The sequence below is a fragment of the Psammomys obesus genome, unplaced genomic scaffold (assembly GCF_907164565.1).
Source record: "Psammomys obesus unplaced genomic scaffold, mPsaObe1.curated_primary_1811, whole genome shotgun sequence".
Taxonomy (NCBI): domain Eukaryota; kingdom Metazoa; phylum Chordata; class Mammalia; order Rodentia; family Muridae; genus Psammomys; species Psammomys obesus.
In genome coordinates this window covers 2,522,518-2,541,116 of record NW_026585685.1, presented here as the reverse complement: position 1 = coordinate 2,541,116, position 18,599 = coordinate 2,522,518, and the positions used below count along the sequence as shown (strand labels likewise).

Here is an 18,599-nt window from a genome sequence, read left to right as displayed (position 1 = left end):
AATAAAGGACACAAGTCTGTGTGTGTGTGTGTGTGTGTGTGTGTGTGTGTGTGTGTGTGGTATCCTGTCTCTCTCTGAAACCAGGCACACTCTCTGGCCTCTGGCTAATACCATTCCCACTCCCCTTCTTTTAAGGAACTGCACGTGGCATCGTTGTGTACACTGGGGATCGCACCGTGATGGGCAGAATCGCCACACTTGCTTCTGGGCTGGAAGGGGGCCAGACACCCATTGCTGAAGAAATCGAACACTTCATCCATATCATCACGGGTGTGGCTGTGTTCCTGGGGGTGTCTTTCTTTATTCTCTCCCTGATCCTTGAGTACACCTGGCTGGAGGCTGTCATCTTCCTCATTGGTATCATCGTAGCCAACGTACCAGAAGGTTTGCTGGCCACTGTCACGGTAAGATGCCTGGGGACAGCAGCAGTCACCATCACTCCCATCAGCGTGTGTGGGTGCAGGGCTCAGCCCTGAGCCTCTTATAAACCTCTGCCAGCTTCTGTATTTACGCTCTGTGTTTATGTATCTGCACAGACTTTTGTTCCACATCACATGGTAAACTTTGACAGAGAAAGCATCAGCATAGGTTTATCAGAAACCCCAAAACATCATTCTCTTCTTAAATTATCTTCTAATCCAGCTCAGGGCAGTGGAAGAAAATAATGATGTGGAGGTCAGGATGGAGGGAGGACACACTTGATAAATTCTGTTGTTTGTTTTCATTACATTGTTTATTGGAGGTTGGAGGAAGTCTCCGTCATCTCCATGACGTCATGACTTGAGAAGGAGGCTGGAGAAATTGTGAGGGTGTGGAGGAGCTCGTGTAGCACCCCGGCCTGGATGGGTGATGCCTCTCTGTTGCCTGCCCGGTCTGCAGGTATGCCTGACACTCACTGCCAAGCGCATGGCGAGGAAGAACTGCCTGGTGAAGAACTTGGAAGCCGTGGAGACCTTGGGATCCACCTCCACCATCTGCTCCGACAAAACTGGAACTCTGACTCAGAACCGGATGACGGTGGCCCACATGTGGTTTGACAATCAAATCCACGAAGCTGACACCACGGAGAATCAGAGTGGTAAGACTGGGGCCCACCTCGTGCTACAGCTCCTGCTCGCCTTGTTTTGTGCATGTGTGGGCGCAGGGATGCCAGTGTACATGTGTGGAGATCAGAGGTCAGGTGGCAGGAGTCTGTTCTCTCCCACCACATAGGTTCCAGGGATCAAATCCACATCATCCTGTATACAGCAAGAGCCTTCACCCTCTGGGCCATCTTGCCAGCCCTACTTGATTTTTTTTTTTTTAAAGCTCTTGTCACTGTTTTGGTTTTGGTTTAATGTTTATGGTTAGAGAGAGGGTGTGTAACAATTTGCCCTGTACACACAGTTGAGAAGCACTGCAAGCCGATGTCTTTGACGAGGAAGTAGGACGTATCATTTCAGATTCTTGTGGGGCTTTACTAAAAGTGATAATCAAAGTTAACATTCAAAGATAACAAATCTTGGAGCTGGAGAGATGGACCATCAGTTAAGAGTGTTTGCTAACATTGTAGAGGGCCTGGGTTTGATTCCAAGCAACTCACAACTCTGTAACTCCACTTACTGAGGACTGATGCCTTCTTGCCTCTCCGAACACCTGCCTGCACATGGCACACATGAATTCATGGAAGCGTGCTCACACAGAGAGAACACACACACATAAATTTTTAAAAAGTCAGCACATCATTTTCTTGTTTTCTTGCTTCCATCAGGTGTCTCCTTTGACAAGACATCAGCCACCTGGTTCGCTCTGTCCAGAATTGCTGGTCTCTGTAACAGGGCAGTGTTTCAGGCTAACCAGGAAAACCTGCCTATTCTTAAGGTATGCCCCCAGAAGTGCTAGTACCTCTTGAGTTGTTTGGGGTCGGGGTGGGGAGTAAGGGTATGGGCACAACGTAAGCACTGCCACCATTTTTTTTCCAAACAGCACCTTGCCTTTCTGTGTAGAAAAACAACTTCACTGAAGAATGCCTGAGATCTTTTGTGGGAATCTTCGCTCCCTAATAGCAAAGATTGTGTTGTCTGAGCTCCGGCGTGCTCTCAGTGGCTGCAGTCCATAGTGACTGGGGAAAGGGGGAAAGAAAGTAAAAATCCGACTTGAGAAAGTCTTTCTTGATGACAAACCTAAGTAGACCAGTTTACCTCTGTCCCTCAGATAGCACCTAATCAAGGGGACAGTGAGACTGCCTTACTGGTTCTAATTGTGTTTGTATGTTCGGATACACTAGATTCCAGTAAATCCCTTAAGCCATTTATGTTCTTAAAATAGCTTAGCTATTTCCCTTATCTTACTTGTTCTTAGCTTGCTTACTAATGATGCAAAAATAAGATCAAGGCACAGTCTCAGCCTCCTGGAATACTCAGGCAGTTTGAAATGGCTGGGATTGTATTGTGTTGCTCAAGTTACAATGCAATCCCACAAGGACCACGAGTTGCAGATGTCAAGGAGCTGCTTGAGCTGCTCCGGACTCCATCTGTCCTCTGTGAGGCTACTTGCCTGTGGGAGTTCTCTAGATAAACCCAGTCGCCAAAGCGAGTACGGCTTGGATGTAACTGAGGTGGCTTGTCTTGTAAGGCTATCCTTTGTTTATTCTTTGAGGGCAGTTTGCTTGGCGTTGGTTTAAGAATGGCGTTGTTTATCTTGGGAGTCACACTGAAGGTGGTTGCTTGGTGTTCTGCCTTACCTCAGTGGGCATTTTCTGTTTTTCCTGACTAAAACTTAAAAAAGGAAGATTATCAAGGGATATTTGAAGTATCTGGGTAGCTGAGCTGTGTCAATAATAGCATGACTACCTCCACTCTAACAAGATTTCTGAAAGTAACTTTATTCTGCTCAGTGGTTGGCTTTTCTTTTTCTTCTCTCTTTTTTAATGGTCATCACCGCCACCCTTCTTACACAGGGGTCTGCTGGCCTCTTGAGCATCCTTTTGCTCATCTGCGTGTCCAGGCTTGTGTGTCACAGATCTTAAAATGTTCGCCTGTGTGGAAGTTGTTTACGGGAGAAATGCTTAGTAGGTCAAAACAGTTGTGTGGCCATGTGAGTAAGCAAGCAGATCATGGAGAGCATAGGTGTGTGTCCCCAAAGTGAAGATCATGACTAAGATGCAGCCGATTGTGCTACTGCCAGAGCCGGGAACAGCTTCCAGCTCATAAACTTCAGGCATAGGTGATTTTGCACAACTGAATTACGATTAGAGCCCGGAGCCCTCTGCTTCGCCCTTGACACAGTATGTGCCTGTCTCTGAACCCTAAGCTGTTTTACTGGGCCAATGAGTGGTACTAGAAATGTTTGCTTTGGGTTTGTTGGTTTGTCTGTTTTCCAGACTTATAACCAGAAATGTTCAGTTGTGAATAGTGTTGAGTGTGAGGCTTTTTAGCAGGCCAGGGGGACGTAAAAATAGATTGCAGTAGGTTGGGAGGGTGTATTGGTAATGCCTTCGGGCACCCTTTCACCTGAAGCTGACATGGGTGGGGAAGGAGGTTAGACTGGAGCCTGAGGCGCTGTCAACAGCCTGGTCTGGGTCACTTCTCACCTGTTTTCTCTACCACTGACAAGATTGGAGCACATCCAGAGTTTTCTATTTCCCATTGATGCCTTGTGAATCAGCCTTTCCAGGTCATTAACAGATGGTGTCTCTGTTCCCAGCGGTCAGTTGCAGGAGACGCGTCTGAGTCAGCCCTCTTAAAGTGCATCGAGGTCTGCTGCGGGTCCGTGATGGAGATGAGGGAGAAATACACCAAGATAGTGGAGATTCCCTTCAACTCCACCAACAAGTACCAGGTGTGCATCAAGGACAGGGGTGACGGGGAGGCTGGGGGTCATGGGCGAGAGGAGAGACATTTTCCAAGTTCCACAAGGTCTAACTGTAAATTTGGAAGTCTCCTTTTATTTGAATATTGGTAGGAGAAATGAAACCTCTCTCAGAATGCTTAGAGTTGGGGGCTGGAAGCAGAGGGAGGGTGTATGTACACCTTGGTAGCCAGCCTCTTGGTTCTCCAAGGGTTCAGGATTGTCTCTGTGAGCGTGCACATAAGAACGCATGTCTTAGGCATACAGCAGGTGTTCCTTTTCCTCCTGTAGCATTCAACATGGATCATGAGATGTCTTAGGGGTTCAGAAAGGAGATCTTAGCTTGTTTCATAGGAAAGACTGACTAGTCAGGAAGGCCTGCCCTGCCACATGAAGCTGCCTAATGCCTGAATAACCTTCACAGCTGTCCATTCACAAGAACCCCAATGCGTCTGAGCCTAAACACCTGCTAGTGATGAAGGGCGCCCCAGAAAGGATCCTGGACCGCTGTAGCTCCATCCTCCTCCACGGCAAGGAGCAGCCACTGGACGAAGAGCTGAAAGACGCCTTTCAGAATGCCTACCTGGAGCTGGGCGGCCTTGGAGAGCGGGTGCTAGGTATGCCGGTGACTGCCCGTGGCTCCTGAGCACAGCTAGACAGCCACAGCCATTGCTTATTTCTGTGTCCTCTGGGCATTCCTCCAATTCTTTCTGGGGCGACCCTGCTTCTTCTGTATGCCTTATGTTGTTTAAAGCTATAAGTGGTGGAGAAATAATAATATATTGGAAAACAGTCTTGATGGTTTGCTGACCTGGACTTAGACCTGTGGCCTTCTGGTGGTCACTTCTGGATGGTAAGAGATGGGGGTGGGGCCTTTATTATCTAACCTTGTCTATAAGCTGCCAAGATCTATAAGCTGAATTAAAATCTATTCAGTTTTGGTGTTCCTGCGTAATACCTGGGAGAGCCGTACGTGGTCCATGGGAAGTGGCCACTACACTCATAAGACCAGCAGCAAACCAGCAGGCAGGGTGCTGCTTGTCTGTTTAGCCCGGCAGCTACTGAAGCTCACAACTTTATTTTGCCCACTGTCCAGTTTGTTTGGGCCAGCGGCACTTAATATTTTGTGTATTGATAGATACATATCTATCATTAGATTTTTCCTGATGGGATAATTGAGAACCGATCAGTTGGCATAATTCTCTGAGTTCTCTAATTCACCTTTTCCTGCAAAAGCTAGCCCATACTCAGTTTTTGTTTTTTTTCTCACATGTCTGCCCAATTAAAAGATTACCATCCTCTCTAAGGTCATTTTGCTGTTTCGCTTTCCCCAGCCCCAAATAAAAAGGAACTGTTCTTGAGCCTGCACGGCATCTTCTATCGCACTGAACACATTGTAACCGTCACACAGTACTAAAGGCAAAATCTAGGATGCCTTGAGTCTTCAAATGATACGGTTACAGCAGGATGGTCTGTTCTATATGTTCGTCTTCAAAGTAGCGCCTATGAATGCCCACGTTGGTGCTCAGTAATAGATGATTAAATAGGAAGAGATAGCCTTAGTTTTCCCGTTATAGTACAGCTAGACGGAAGTCATATGTGCTGGGAAGCGTAATGGTCTGGTATTAAAAACTAGTGTTTTCAGTCCAGTATTCCCCAGATTGAATATTCCTGTCCCTTGATAATTCTTTTTGGTGGATTCTGTCCTTCAGCCATTTCTGTTCTTTCACTGACTCTGTATTATTCCTAAACCAGATCTTCCACATTAAACATCCAGCCCAAGATAGTCATGGTGGTTGAAGGGCTACAACTGTACCTCATTGCCTACAGCACTGGAAACCCTAACGGGTCACCTGCCCCCTCTGTAGGTTTCTGCCACCTCCTGCTGCCTGATGAACAGTTTCCCGAAGGCTTCCAGTTTGACACTGATGAAGTTAACTTCCCTCTGGATAACCTCTGCTTTGTGGGTCTCATCTCCATGATTGACCCTCCTCGAGCTGCTGTCCCTGATGCTGTGGGCAAATGCCGCAGTGCTGGAATTAAGGTAGGGCCTGAGGTACAGTTGTCTGTACCTCAGAGCCAGTGTTCTTTGTCTGAACACTGCCTCGGGTCCAGGCAGCTACTTTCTCTCTTGGGGTGTCTGTTAGTTTCTCATTTCCAAAGCCTTAGGTGCAACCTGAAGGATCAAATACTTTTAAATTGTTGGGTAAAGAACAGATTGGGGGAGGAGGGCGCCTGGAGAAATGGCTCAGCAGTTAACAGCACCAACTGTTCTTCTAGAGGACCTGAGTTCAATTCCCAGCACTAACATGGTAGCTCACAACTGTCTGTAACTCCAAGAACTGACACTCTTACACACATACATGCAGATAAACCACCCATACACATAAAATAACAATAAACTATTTAAAAAAAAAAAAAAGAACAGATGTGAAGTTGGAGATGAGACACACCTTACATTTTGTTAAAAGAAACACAAGTAAAAGAAATGGCCAAAAAAAAAAAAAAAAAAAAATTGAGATTTAAATTTGGAAATGCCTTGAATGGCACATCCCCCATTGTTCTCTGCTGACTGTTCAGTGACTCATTTTCTGTCTGTTCTGGTGTAATTTACCCTAACTTGTCCACTGTTTGCACACTTATGAAAATACTTCACTGAGAAGCTTGCTAGAAATTATTTTTTCAGTACTTTGTTTTTTTTAAAAGATATTTTTCTAAGTATATAAAAAAAAATTAGGACGGACTAGGAACACGGCATATGGATGGGCTGGGAACATGGCCTATGGTTAGAGACCTGCTCTTACCAGGGCCTGCTCTTTCCCAGCTCCCACGTCAAGCAGCTTAAAACCACCTGTGTGACTCAGGCTCCCGAGATCTGACGCCTCTGGCTTCCAAGGACTCCTGTAATTGGTGCTCTATCCCCTTCCCCTTGACACAAACTCTTATATCCACATAAATAAAATATATAATTGTCTCCTTCAGAACTGGGTGAGTGTGAAAGTACTAATCAGCAGGATACACACCGCTCTGGTCCCGCCAAGATTAGATTTTCTTTCTTTCTTTTTCTTTTTTTCTGATGGTTTTAGTAAAATTTGACTTTCATGTTTCTGTGAAAAGAAACACAATATGTGTAGTAGGATATGAGCGTGTGTCCTAAAATCTTGGTGTTGTGCTGTAGTTTCTCTCTGTGGGTTTATATTTTTGGCGAATTGATGCATAGCATCTGATTTCCCGTTTCAGGTCATCATGGTCACGGGAGACCATCCAATCACAGCCAAAGCCATTGCTAAGGGTGTGGGCATCATCTCAGAAGGCAACGAGACTGTGGAGGACATTGCCGCCCGCCTCAACATTCCAGTGAACCAGGTGAACCCCAGGTACGGCAGGAAGCTTCGGGGTAGTCTCTCGTTGGCTCCAGACCGATCTGTTTCCAGGGTCGCACCGGGGGAGTAGGGGTGCGCCTGCACCGCCAGGAAGTGACCTTGCTGTTCACAGGGAGGTAGCCCCACGAATCCAGAGGCTTGCCGTTCCGTGTGCCTGCTGTAACGATGTAGCAGGCTGGCAGGGGAATCCCACCTGCAGAACTCAGCAGTAGAGGCTCAGAGATGTTCAGAGCGCCCAGAACTGGAGAAGTCAGATAGTAAATAGTCTGCCCTAGTCACTGGACTGTTAGTGTCTAGTCAGTTTTCAGATCCACGCTGAGAAAATAAATGCGAAAGAACAGTTGTTTAGATAGTCCAGGCAATAAAGGGGAAGAGCATTAAAACAGAACATGGCTAATAGAAGGCTGATGAGGTGGCTCAGACAGTGCTTGCCCTGCAAGCCTCGTGACCTGACTGATTCCTGGAAAACACCTGAAGGTAGAAGGAGAGAAACAACTCCGCAGAGTTGCCCTCTGACCTCCACTTGTGTGGCTTGGCATGCGCATGTACACACAGACTCAAACACACACATTTATTAAAAAGCAAATAGTGGAGACATACAAGATCTGTTTTCATTCTGTTGTGGTCTAGGGCTTTCTCGCCCTAGTGTGGGTTTAGGAAAAAGCTCCGCCATTTCCAAAAGTGTGTCTGTGATTTCAGTCTGTCTGATAGAGCTGGGGAGAAGGAGGTGGCAGCCAGGCCTCCCGCAGGTGGCTATGACCCTTGACTAGGCTGATGTGTGTGACAGTCTATAAATACTGGACAGGACCAGCTCTTAAATGATGGGGAAGTCATTTGGGTCTTGGTTCTGATTCTGAAGTGCTGATGGATGGGAGGGTGACCTTTGCTGCTTTCCTGGTCCCAATTCTAGAGATGCCAAGGCCTGCGTAGTGCATGGCAGTGACTTGAAGGACATGACGTCTGAGGAGCTGGATGACATTTTGAAGTACCACACAGAGATAGTGTTTGCCAGGACCTCTCCTCAGCAGAAGCTCATCATTGTGGAGGGCTGCCAGCGGCAGGTCAGTGAGCTGCGAGGGCCGCGGGGCATTGGACCCCAGTGAAAGCAGCGCCAAAGTGGAGAGAACAGTCTCTCTGTGTCTATGTGGTTGCGAGCTCCAGGCACAGGGAGAGGGACTCGGCCATTCTGCGGCCCAAAGCTAAGCCTCAATGGAGCCTCCTAAAACAGCAGAATGGATCCTAATGTATGTCTTCAGTAGAAGAGGTTGCCAGGAGACTCGCCGCTAATTTTTAACCATTATTCTGCCTGCAGGCCAGGCCTTGCCACAGAGCCCCTCACTAAAGTCATTCCTTTAAATGACTTTAAATAGTTAAATGGCGAGAATATGCTTATTGTCACTTCTCCCTATTGTCGTTGTGGGTGGGATCCTGTGAGCACTCAGCCAAGGTGGTTCCAAGACTCTGCGCAGCCTCAGTGAAAGAGAAAGGCATCTCTAATCTGCGGAATGTCACTCCCTTCACCTCATCCCCTCTAAGACTTTATTAACCCACCCATCTCCTCCTCCTCCTCTGGGCAGGGTGCCATCGTGGCCGTCACGGGTGATGGTGTCAATGACTCTCCAGCTTTGAAGAAGGCAGATATTGGGGTTGCCATGGGGATTGTCGGCTCGGATGTATCCAAGCAAGCTGCTGACATGATTCTTCTAGATGACAACTTTGCCTCTATCGTGACTGGCGTAGAGGAAGGTGGGAGAACTTTTCAGAGGCTTACAAACTGCTCACCCCAACGTGCAGTCAGTGTTCAGTTTCTTGTCTGCCTGACTCTTAAGTCATACAGTAAAAACATCTTGCTTTTCTAGGTCGTCTGATCTTTGATAACTTGAAGAAATCCATTGCTTACACCCTAACCAGTAACATTCCGGAAATCACCCCCTTCCTGATATTTATTATTGCAAACATTCCACTGCCCCTGGGAACTGTGACCATCCTCTGCATTGACTTGGGCACGGACATGGTACGTGAGAGCTGCAACCATACAAATGGTGGAGACTATCCCCATGTGTTCCTGGAGCCTGTGAGGCTGGTGTATGAAAAAAGAGTCTCAGTGAATGTCCAGGATTCTTTCCAGCCTCAGCATTGTTGGCTCAGTGTTAGCTGTCATAGGGACAACTGTCCACAGTCGCTGACCAGGAAAGAATTCTCACTTTTATATAACTTTACTTAAAAAAAAAAAAAAAAAAAAAAAAAAAAAAGCCATTGGATTCCTTAATATTGTTCCTTGTACCAAAAAGAAATATTGAGGGGAAAAAAGAGGGCAGGGGGCTAGAGAGATGGCTCAGTGGTTAAGAGTGTCTGCCAGGCCACCCATTCAGCATACACACACACATAAAAAAAAATTTTTTTAAGAGGGAGCAAGAATTTCATAATAAAAAGTTCATAATACCTACTCCTGTCCGCTCTCACCTACCCTAGGTTCCTGCCATCTCCCTGGCCTATGAACAGGCTGAGAGTGACATCATGAAGAGACAGCCCCGAAACCCCAAAACTGATAAACTTGTGAATGAGCGTCTGATCAGCATGGCCTACGGACAGATTGGTGAGCCTCTGCGTCCCTGTGTCCCTGCATGCAGCAGGTGCTAGGAAGGGCCCGGAGGGATATTCTTTGTCTGGAATAAGCTGTGACAGGGTTCAGACTGGAGAGTGACAGATGACACAGCTCAGTGGTAGAGTAAGGCTCTGGGTATGTGATAGAGGCAGATGGGGACCAGACTGGAGTCTGTCTGCCATGGAAGAAGTCCTCGGCTGCCTGACTGGTGGCCTTTGTGAAAACTGTAGTTCTTTCAGCACTGAGGGCAGCCTTTCTCCCTGAGCCCCGTGGAATATCAGGTGCCTGGGCCTGCATTTGTCAACTTGTCAGCCAGGCTTGGGGGGGGGGGGGAGGTGTCACATTCTTCTGTCTCATCAAAAAGCCATATCATTTTGACAGTTTGCTCAGTAGTTCCTCTCCAAATGATGGTTCTCCCTACCCCCACCTCCCACTGGTTTCTACTCCAGCAGTCTGGGAGATAGGAAATCCAAATGCCCTAATTTTTAATACCTTTCTCCTTCAGAAAAACCTGGTGAAGGCCACTATGGCTGACCTGATCTGGAGAGCAGTTAGGTCTGTGGACACTTGGGTCTAGAGGGGGCATGGGCCAGCATCGTACAGAAATTATGGCTAGTGTCCATTACACAACTCCTGGCAGCAGGCCAGTTGACTGAGAGTGTTCCACAGCTTTGAGAAAGACCCCCAGTTTTGAGAGAAAAATGACTCTGCCCTGGGGAACTTGGGGTGTCCTAGCTGGATCAGGTGATGGGAGAAAAGAAAAGGGGTGGTCATAAGCAAAGTGGCTGTGTGTGAAAGTAGGAAAAAAAAAATAATTTTTTTAGATTAAATAGTAGGAAAGCTGATGTCCTGTCAGGCTTGTGCCCTGACAGAAGCAGCTGATGGAGAGAGAGAAGTGAGTGTTTTGAAAGGAAGGCCTCTGGGTCTTACAGCTCTCAGAGCAGAGGGGCCCTGAGCCTAGTACATCCCTCTTGCACCCTCCCATCCCTCAGCCCACAAGGGACAGCGGCTGGTGCATCTTCTTGTGCCTTCTTCATCATCAGCTGATGATCCATTTCTGTCCTTGAGCTCTTTGGGGGCTGATGGGATTGTAGGGGGAGGTGGAGAGGGTTAAGTAATAGTGGATATGGCCTAGCACTCAGGCACTGTTTTCCCGCACAGGCATGATCCAGGCGCTGGGGGGCTTCTTCACCTACTTCGTGATTCTGGCGGAGAACGGCTTCCTGCCCTTCCACCTGTTGGGCATCCGAGAGACCTGGGATGACCGCTGGGTCAACGATGTGGAGGACAGCTACGGGCAGCAGTGGGTGAGTAACCGTGCTCGCCAAGGTGAGGGCCAGTGGCCCCTCCGCTAAGCCTGCCGACCTAACGGCAGTGCCGCCTCCAGCTGTGATGGGGAGGCGGGGAGCCGGAGCTGAGGCGCCCGCTTCGCCTTCCAGACCTACGAGCAGAGGAAGATCGTGGAGTTCACCTGCCACACGGCGTTCTTCGTCAGCATCGTGGTGGTGCAGTGGGCCGACTTGGTCATCTGCAAGACCAGAAGGAATTCTGTCTTCCAGCAGGGGATGAAGTAAGTTGCGAAAGATCCGGTGATTTTTTTTTTTTTTTTTTTTTCACACAAACCTTCAGAATAAATTCAGCCTCTGACACCCGTGAGTTCCTGGAAAATCTCCTCCAGGCATGTCCAGCCTGCGCCATGCAGTCTGCATCGAACCGAGATGCCTGTGAATAGAGCCCTACACAAAAGTTTTAAGCTTAAAGGGTCTTTTGAGTTTGGGGTTTTGTTTTGTTTGTTTTGTGTTTTATTCCTAGTCCTCTCCACCACCTGCAGTTCTCAAGCCTGTACTTTGTAGATGTCAGAGTGTTACAGTGTCAGAATGCTGACCACACCCGCAGAGGAGAGTGCTCAGCCTTCCCCATGCTGCCCCTCCGCTCTTGCTGAGAGCTCACACCGCCATCTCAATTCATAGCCCTAGGAAAGAAATCTGCATTTGCAGCTGGTCAAAATGTTGTCTCCCTTGAATTTTAGGAACAAGATCTTAATATTTGGCCTCTTTGAAGAGACGGCCCTTGCTGCTTTCCTGTCCTACTGCCCTGGGATGGGCGCTGCCCTTAGGATGTATCCCCTCAAGTAAGTTGGGCTTCTTGCATCATAAAAGGTGTGGACATAGTTTGTGTGGCTTTTCCCCTTGTGCCGTGTGAGTTGCCTGTTCTTGCCCGGCTTCTGGATGGTGTGTGTACAAGTTCTGTACGGCAAATCCAGACCTGCCAGGGCCGAGGATTTGGCCCAAGGTGAGACTGCATAGCCTCCGCTTCCCTGAAATTACTCAACGGCAGGCTGTTGAGCCCTCAGGACCTGTTGTCACAGTCCAGCTGTCCTGAGAGCCACCTAGAACTGTGCTGGGCCTTGGAGGCCCAGGCCTGCATCCTGATTGCTTGCCCTGGTCACAGGTCACCTCTCCCCCTTTCTGGAGACTCCAAAGGAGTTTGGAGAGAATCCCCATTTCCTTTGAGTGGAGCTGAGCAGTTCAGAGAGTAGATTCTCGGTCCTTCCACGTTCAGACACAGCCCAGCCTTAAAAGGAGAATGACTGCGCTTCTCTTAGGCCTCAGTTTTTACACACAGGGTTCACCGCGAAGCCTGGCAGCCTGTGGAAACTTCCACATACATTCGCTGCTGTCTAGTAACTGGTTGAGGCTGAGCAGCTACACCTTGGTTAAACACGTTGAACTGCAGGACCAGGCACCCTTCCAACACAGATCCTTTGAGAGCATCAGTCTCTTCAATTCCACTCACCCTGTCATTGCTCAGAGTCACCTGAACCATCTCTCTTACTGGCCTCTTGCCAACACTTTTCTCCACTGATCTCATCTTTGAATCAAAACCCTTTGGCCTCCTCAAGAGTGTACAGATATAGCCTATGGTGCAAGGTGCAGCTGGCATCCAGGGTGTCTCACAGCCTACCCAAGGCTGTGGTACCTCAGTTCACTCTTAGCCCTTGGTAAGGATGTTCCCTCCCAACCCATCAACCTTGATAGTGCTTTGAGGCCGGAGTCCTTGGAGCTTGTCTCCGAGTCGTCTTGGGCTCTCACATCTCTTTGTTGGTGTTGCTGTTGCTGCTCTCCAGATAATCTTATGGCTTTGGTCAGGGTGTCTTTTTGGATTAGGTTCCATATACCCTACACAGAGCATGAGATGCACTAAGAAGTGTCCAGGTTGGATTTTATTGGCCCAAGACTTGTTGAAGGAGAGAGAGGAGGCTAGAAGAGGTCAAAGGCTTCTAAGTAGCCCAATGAAAAGTCCCAGAGAGGAAAAGTAGAGCCTCAGGATGTTGCCATTTTCTTTGGCTCTTATGTGACTGAACATGCTCCTGGTAGCTTCTACTCCGTTTGCTCATTGCCTCTGCTCCTCGGCTGAGTTGGTGAGGTCACCTTCCCACTGCTGTTCAGGGCACATAGGAAGGGCGGGGATTGCAGAGCTGGCAGGGCCATCCTTCCTCCTTTGTTTACCCAGGAGCCTGTAGTCAAGGAAGCCTGGTCCTGCGGGAGGCTGCCTGGAGCCTGTCTCTGCTGGGGACCGGGCAGCAGCCTCTCCAGCTCACCCCTCCTCCCCCCCCCTGAAAACCTTTGTCATCTTTCAGGGGCTCAGCTGGTCCTCCCAGATTCCACAGTCAGAGACCAGGTCCAGGGTCTGAATAAACTGGCTTTGACCCACACTGGCAGTTCTTTGTCTGTGAATGCCAAGGCGGGAGACAAATGCACTCTGGGAGCTTAAGCACTTTAAGAAAGGAAGAAAGAAAATGTTAAGTCACTCCCAGATTGTCAACAAAAAAAAAAAAAAATGCAGTCAGCTTAGGAAAGCCAAGCTCAAGGCAAATGGGCATGCCGAATGAAACGCCTCTGTGACTCCAGGCCCAGCCGTGGAGGGAAATCTGCTTCTAATGTGCTTTTGTTGTTTTGTTTTGTTTATTAGTTCTGTAAGTAAATCCATAGATAAGGGTGGCTGTAGTTAGCTGAAGCTTTCCTGTTCACTTTGGAGATGTGCGGTTCCTCTGTCTTCCTCTGAATCGGGGCATGTGTGTCTAACGTGTCACCAATTCTATTTCCAGGCCCACTTGGTGGTTCTGTGCCTTCCCCTACTCCCTCCTCATCTTCGTGTATGACGAGGTGCGGAAGCTCATCATCAGGCGACGCCCTGGCGGTAAGTGATGGGCTGAGGGGCCTGGGCTTCCTCCCTCGTCAGGGTACAGCATGCCTTCCGCATGCAGAATTAAACTAAGGTAGAAAAAGATCATGGTTTTTAAGGCTTTACAAAGTAAAAACCAAATATAATGTAAAGAAAATCTTGACATAAACCTAGTAATGACACACTATTCCTGGAGGGAGCTAATTAGCTACAAGTGAGGTCTCGGATACACACACACAATTATCCTTAGGGAGTCACTGTGTGGTTTTTCCTGAACGAGGACTCACCCATGCCCCTCTCTCTCAGGCTGGGTGGAGAAGGAGACCTACTATTAGCCCACCGCCCTGCACGCCGTGGAGCACCGTGCCACTCACCACACCCATCCCCACCCCCTCTTTGTGTACTTCAAGTCTTGGAGCTCGGAATTCTACCCTGGTAGGAAAGCACCAAAGCATGTGGGGAGCCAGACGTCCTGGAATGAAGCATGTAGCTGTAACGGGGGGCGGGGGGAAGGGCTGCCTGAAAAACACCCTGTACAGGAACGACGGCGGGGAAGGAGGTTTATATGTGCCTTTTTTGTTTTTGTAAAAAAGGAAAACCTGGAAAGACTGAAAGATTACGTTTTATATCTGGATTTTTACAAATAAAGATGGCTATTATAATGGAATCCGCCTGGCATCCTTGTCGCTTCTTGGGCGAGGAGGCCGTGCCGGATGAGTCGTGTGTGTGTTTCCACGGGTGGCTCCCCAGGCCGTCAGCTCCGGAGCATCTCCTGGGGCTCGTTAGGAAAGCAGCCCGGCCCGGCCAAGGTTGTTGGCAGGCGGTTAATAAGCTTCCCAGGTGACTGACGCCCACGCCTGAGCACCAGGGGCCAAGAGGAAACCGGCCCTATTCGTCAGGTGCATGAGCTCCTCTGCCCATTTTCCTGAGCGCTGCTGCCCTCATTACCTTAGCCATAGCAGCACCTGCTCCTTGGCTCCCGGCTTCTTCGTGAGGAACACCTCATCAGGGTGATTTCCTGATCTCAGTCAGCCTAGGCCTATGCAAATCTCAGTCCCTCAGGCCTTCCTGCTTGCTCTCCAAATCCAGCAGGGCTCCAAGTGCCTCAGCCAGTTTCTCTAAGTGGAAAATCGTGCATGGCTGTCAGGCCTGTGAGCTCCAGTGCTCTGTCCATAGATTCCTTTCTAAATTAGCGCCACCAGCAGCCTCGCAGGGAGCGGTTACATGCCAGAAGGCCTGGAAGACGAGATGAAAGGTTCCGTGAGCTTCAGGGTCATGTGGCGGAGCACGTACTTCGTCCAGGGGCCTTCCGTCCTAAGCAGGGCTGTTAACTCCCTGCACCTCTGCCTGGCGTCGTCGCTCCTGAGGAAGTGTAATGAGCTCTACCAGCCTCTGCTTCCAAATAGTGACCATCGTCTGCCAGATTGAGCTGTGTGGTTGTCTGAGAAGCCTAACCCATCAGTCATGTGTGCGTGCTGCTCTGAAGTGGGTGTTGGGGAGCAAATGCCACATTCCTTCCTGTTGCTACTACCAGAACTTCCAGCCAAGGAGGGCCATCTTAGTCTACCTCCTGCCTTGGGCAGTCTGCTGACCAATGCTTCCAAGCAAGTTGTCTACAACAAGGGTTGTCTCTCAAACCAACCTAGAAACTGGCCTGAAACAAGCAGGAGACCCTGGGATTAGAAGGTTTCTGGCCAAGGCTCTAGGGTGACTGCTAGGCGAGGCTTCCCTGTGAGCGTAGGCTGCCACAGGTCTGTTTGTCCCAACCCTAACACTCTGTGTGTCTGTTTTCTGTCACCTTGGGTGTTGGCCAGTGGGAGTTCAGTATAGTGATGAAGGTTATGGGTGTTTCCAGATGGAAGGATTTGAATCAGCCTGAAATCTTGGGCCCTCACAGGAAGGACAGCTTGGTGCCAGTTAGAGCCTCTCCACTGTTCTAATCTGGGAAGCGCCTATCTGGAATCTCTGGCACATCACAGAAACAGCCCCTAAGGATGACCTCAGTGACCTGTCCCCTACAGATGCACCCCTGAGCCACCTTGACCACCCTTTTTGAACATTCCCCAAGGCTTTGGGCCTTGTGCCACTTGTTTTGCTGATTCTCTGAGCTTTTGAATATGAGTCTTGTTGGCCTTGTGCATCCTGAGCTCCTACCCATTCCTGTGGCCATTGCACGCTTTTCCTGGGCCATAGACGAGGGCCCGGGAAGAACAATGACTTCTCTCTCTCTGTTCATTTCCCAATCGGAACTCTGCTTCCTCCATCTCCCCTTAACACCAGCCCACTGAAACCATGTGGCTGAAATCACCATGGACACTTCTCAGCCTTCCCTGGCCTCAGCAACACTTATGTCACCAGCATACCACTTCCAGAACGGCTCCTGTCCCGCAGGCATCTCTGCTCACTCTAGCTCCTCTTTTCTCACCTGCTCCTTGCTCTTTGGTCTTCTTAGGGAGGGCCTCGTGCATGCCTTTCTCTTTCCTGGTTCTGCATTTCTGCAGGGATGATCTCCACCTTTAACCTTATCCTCCCTCCCTAAATCCACCTGAATCCTGGGCATCTTCATGTATTCAGGAGTTTGATGACTCACTTGAATGCTAATCTTAAAAAGGCAAACCTGTTGGAGCACCTGCAAAAATGAACATACTTTGGGGAGTGATGGCATCCATCACCTGTTGCCCAAGACAAAAAGTTGGAGCTATAGACCTCTTCCCATGCTGACACAGTCACCAGAATGTGGGCTCCAACAAGGGGGCCAAGGACACAGGCCTTGTGTCTTCCAGTAGCTCAGATCCGGCTGTGGCTCTTTGCTGATTGACTCCTTGTTGTGTGTGTCTGTGTGTGTGTGTGTATGTATGCTCATTATATAATGATACTCATATAGTATAACATAGAACACGTGCATACAATGCCTACACGGCCATCATTTTAGTTAGATGCTCACCGGCTTCACTGTTCCTCAAAGGGAAGAGCTTACCCTATTTGGCCTGTGCCTAGCCTGTGGTTTAGGCTTCCTCCTCTCAAAACTGAAGTTTGAAATCAAGAGAATTTAGGAATAAGCAGGCACCTAGAACTGGATATGGAGTTAGAATGAGGGACCACATCATTAAGAAGACAAGCTCTCCCATGAGGCGGAGGTGCACTGGGGAGGACCCTGGGCCCTGGACTGCCCTGGGTTCCAAAGATCTTAGAAGAAGCCCTCACTCCCCAGAGAGGTGGGGATGGCCCATCGGATGGCTGACTTGCACCCCATACCCAATTCCAGCCACCGTTCCCAATCTGTTAAGTCGTCCTCTACCACTGTGAGCTCTGTACTCAGCTCAGAGCCTCACAAAGAACATGACATACAATGGCCAGTACTCTACTCAAAGAGAAGGGCAAAGAGACCTTTGTCCAGAGTTGTAGCTCAGAGGAGAAAACGGAGGGCAAATCCAGGGTGGGAAAGGTCACACTTTTCTCCTAAACCACTCCATGAGGTACAACCCTGAGGCACAGCATGTTGTAATATCCACGGGGACAGGGCTTCCTGTTGGACCCGGACACATGCACACACACCTATAAGAAGGGAGTGGTTTTAAGTGCTAGGTTGCCCCTCCCCAGTGCATCTGGAGTGGGGGGTATCTCTGCGTAGGCATCGAGAAATTACATCTTCCTTATGAGGCTGTTGCAAAGATTAAATAAACTGCAGAAAGGGCTTGGCAAGTGCCTGGGACTTCATAAAAAATTAGATAAAAGTTCCCTCGACCCTGTTTCTCTAAAGATAAAACTAGGGGTAAAGTTTGGTGTTCCTACTTGGTGGAACTCAATACTTACTATGTATAGCATTTATCGCTGGCCAGGCAATGTTCTGAGTAATAACCATTTGCTAGCAAAACAGACAACAACCGGAAGTTCAGAGATGTGAGGTGACTTGCCCAGGGCCATACTTGTCACTGACAAGTGACAGAAGGTGACAAGTCCACCCCACCCCACCCCTACCCAGGATAGTTGGGCATGGCATGAGGGGTACTGATGCTTTTTCTCTCGAATACCAGATTCGAGGAAAGTTTGGAGTGTGTGGTCGAGAGCCAGCGCTGGGGCTAAGGAAAACAGAGAGCAGGGGAGGCTAGAGCTGGCAACCAGAGCATGGAAAGTTTCTTGCAGCACAGACTGTTGAACAGTTACTCAAATGAATTTGCCTCCAGGACCTGGGTAATCAGGCCACAACTTGTGCAGCTGGGAAGCATGAAGGCAGGCAGCCGTGATCTGGAGCAGCTCAGCCTGCCTCTCCCATGGGGCGCAGGGGCAGTCTGCCTCGGACAGGGCTTCCCGGAGAAGGCAGCAGGTCCAGAACATCCCACAGGCTGCAGAGGATGGCTTCTCGGCTTCTGCATTCCAACTGGTCCTAAAAGTCGGACAGTTTTTCAGTTTTGTTCTGTTGTTGCCGTAGCTCATGATGGTAGTATTTTTTTTTTAAACACTGTCATTTTCAGATCGGCTTTTCTGAAAAGCAGAGGGCCCTTCTCTTTCCCTCCTGCCTGCCCCTCCCCCTCCCTTCTCTTCCCTTTCTGCATTTAGGGCTCTGACTCAGTGTAAGTTCGTCTGTGTGTAGGAAAGCA

General features: G+C 49.0%; 1 protein-coding gene across 1 annotated transcript in view; it reads left to right on the top strand.

Annotated features, from left to right (window-relative positions):
* The window catches only part of Atp1a1 (ATPase Na+/K+ transporting subunit alpha 1), a 28,971-nt gene extending 14,303 nt beyond the window's left edge, over nucleotides 1-14,668 (top strand). The window contains exons 8-23 of the mRNA XM_055628456.1: nucleotides 136-404; nucleotides 880-1,078; nucleotides 1,751-1,860; nucleotides 3,685-3,819; nucleotides 4,253-4,445; nucleotides 5,697-5,872; nucleotides 7,069-7,205; nucleotides 8,122-8,272; nucleotides 8,789-8,957; nucleotides 9,071-9,225; nucleotides 9,684-9,807; nucleotides 10,978-11,123; nucleotides 11,256-11,386; nucleotides 11,846-11,947; nucleotides 13,925-14,016; nucleotides 14,308-14,668. Of these exons, the coding sequence (XP_055484431.1) occupies nucleotides 136-404; nucleotides 880-1,078; nucleotides 1,751-1,860; nucleotides 3,685-3,819; nucleotides 4,253-4,445; nucleotides 5,697-5,872; nucleotides 7,069-7,205; nucleotides 8,122-8,272; nucleotides 8,789-8,957; nucleotides 9,071-9,225; nucleotides 9,684-9,807; nucleotides 10,978-11,123; nucleotides 11,256-11,386; nucleotides 11,846-11,947; nucleotides 13,925-14,016; nucleotides 14,308-14,336 (2,318 nt within the window). The 3' untranslated portion in view covers nucleotides 14,337-14,668. The remainder of the gene's footprint in view (nucleotides 1-135; nucleotides 405-879; nucleotides 1,079-1,750; nucleotides 1,861-3,684; nucleotides 3,820-4,252; nucleotides 4,446-5,696; nucleotides 5,873-7,068; nucleotides 7,206-8,121; nucleotides 8,273-8,788; nucleotides 8,958-9,070; nucleotides 9,226-9,683; nucleotides 9,808-10,977; nucleotides 11,124-11,255; nucleotides 11,387-11,845; nucleotides 11,948-13,924; nucleotides 14,017-14,307) is intronic.
* Nucleotides 14,669-18,599: the final 3,931 nt, after the last annotated feature.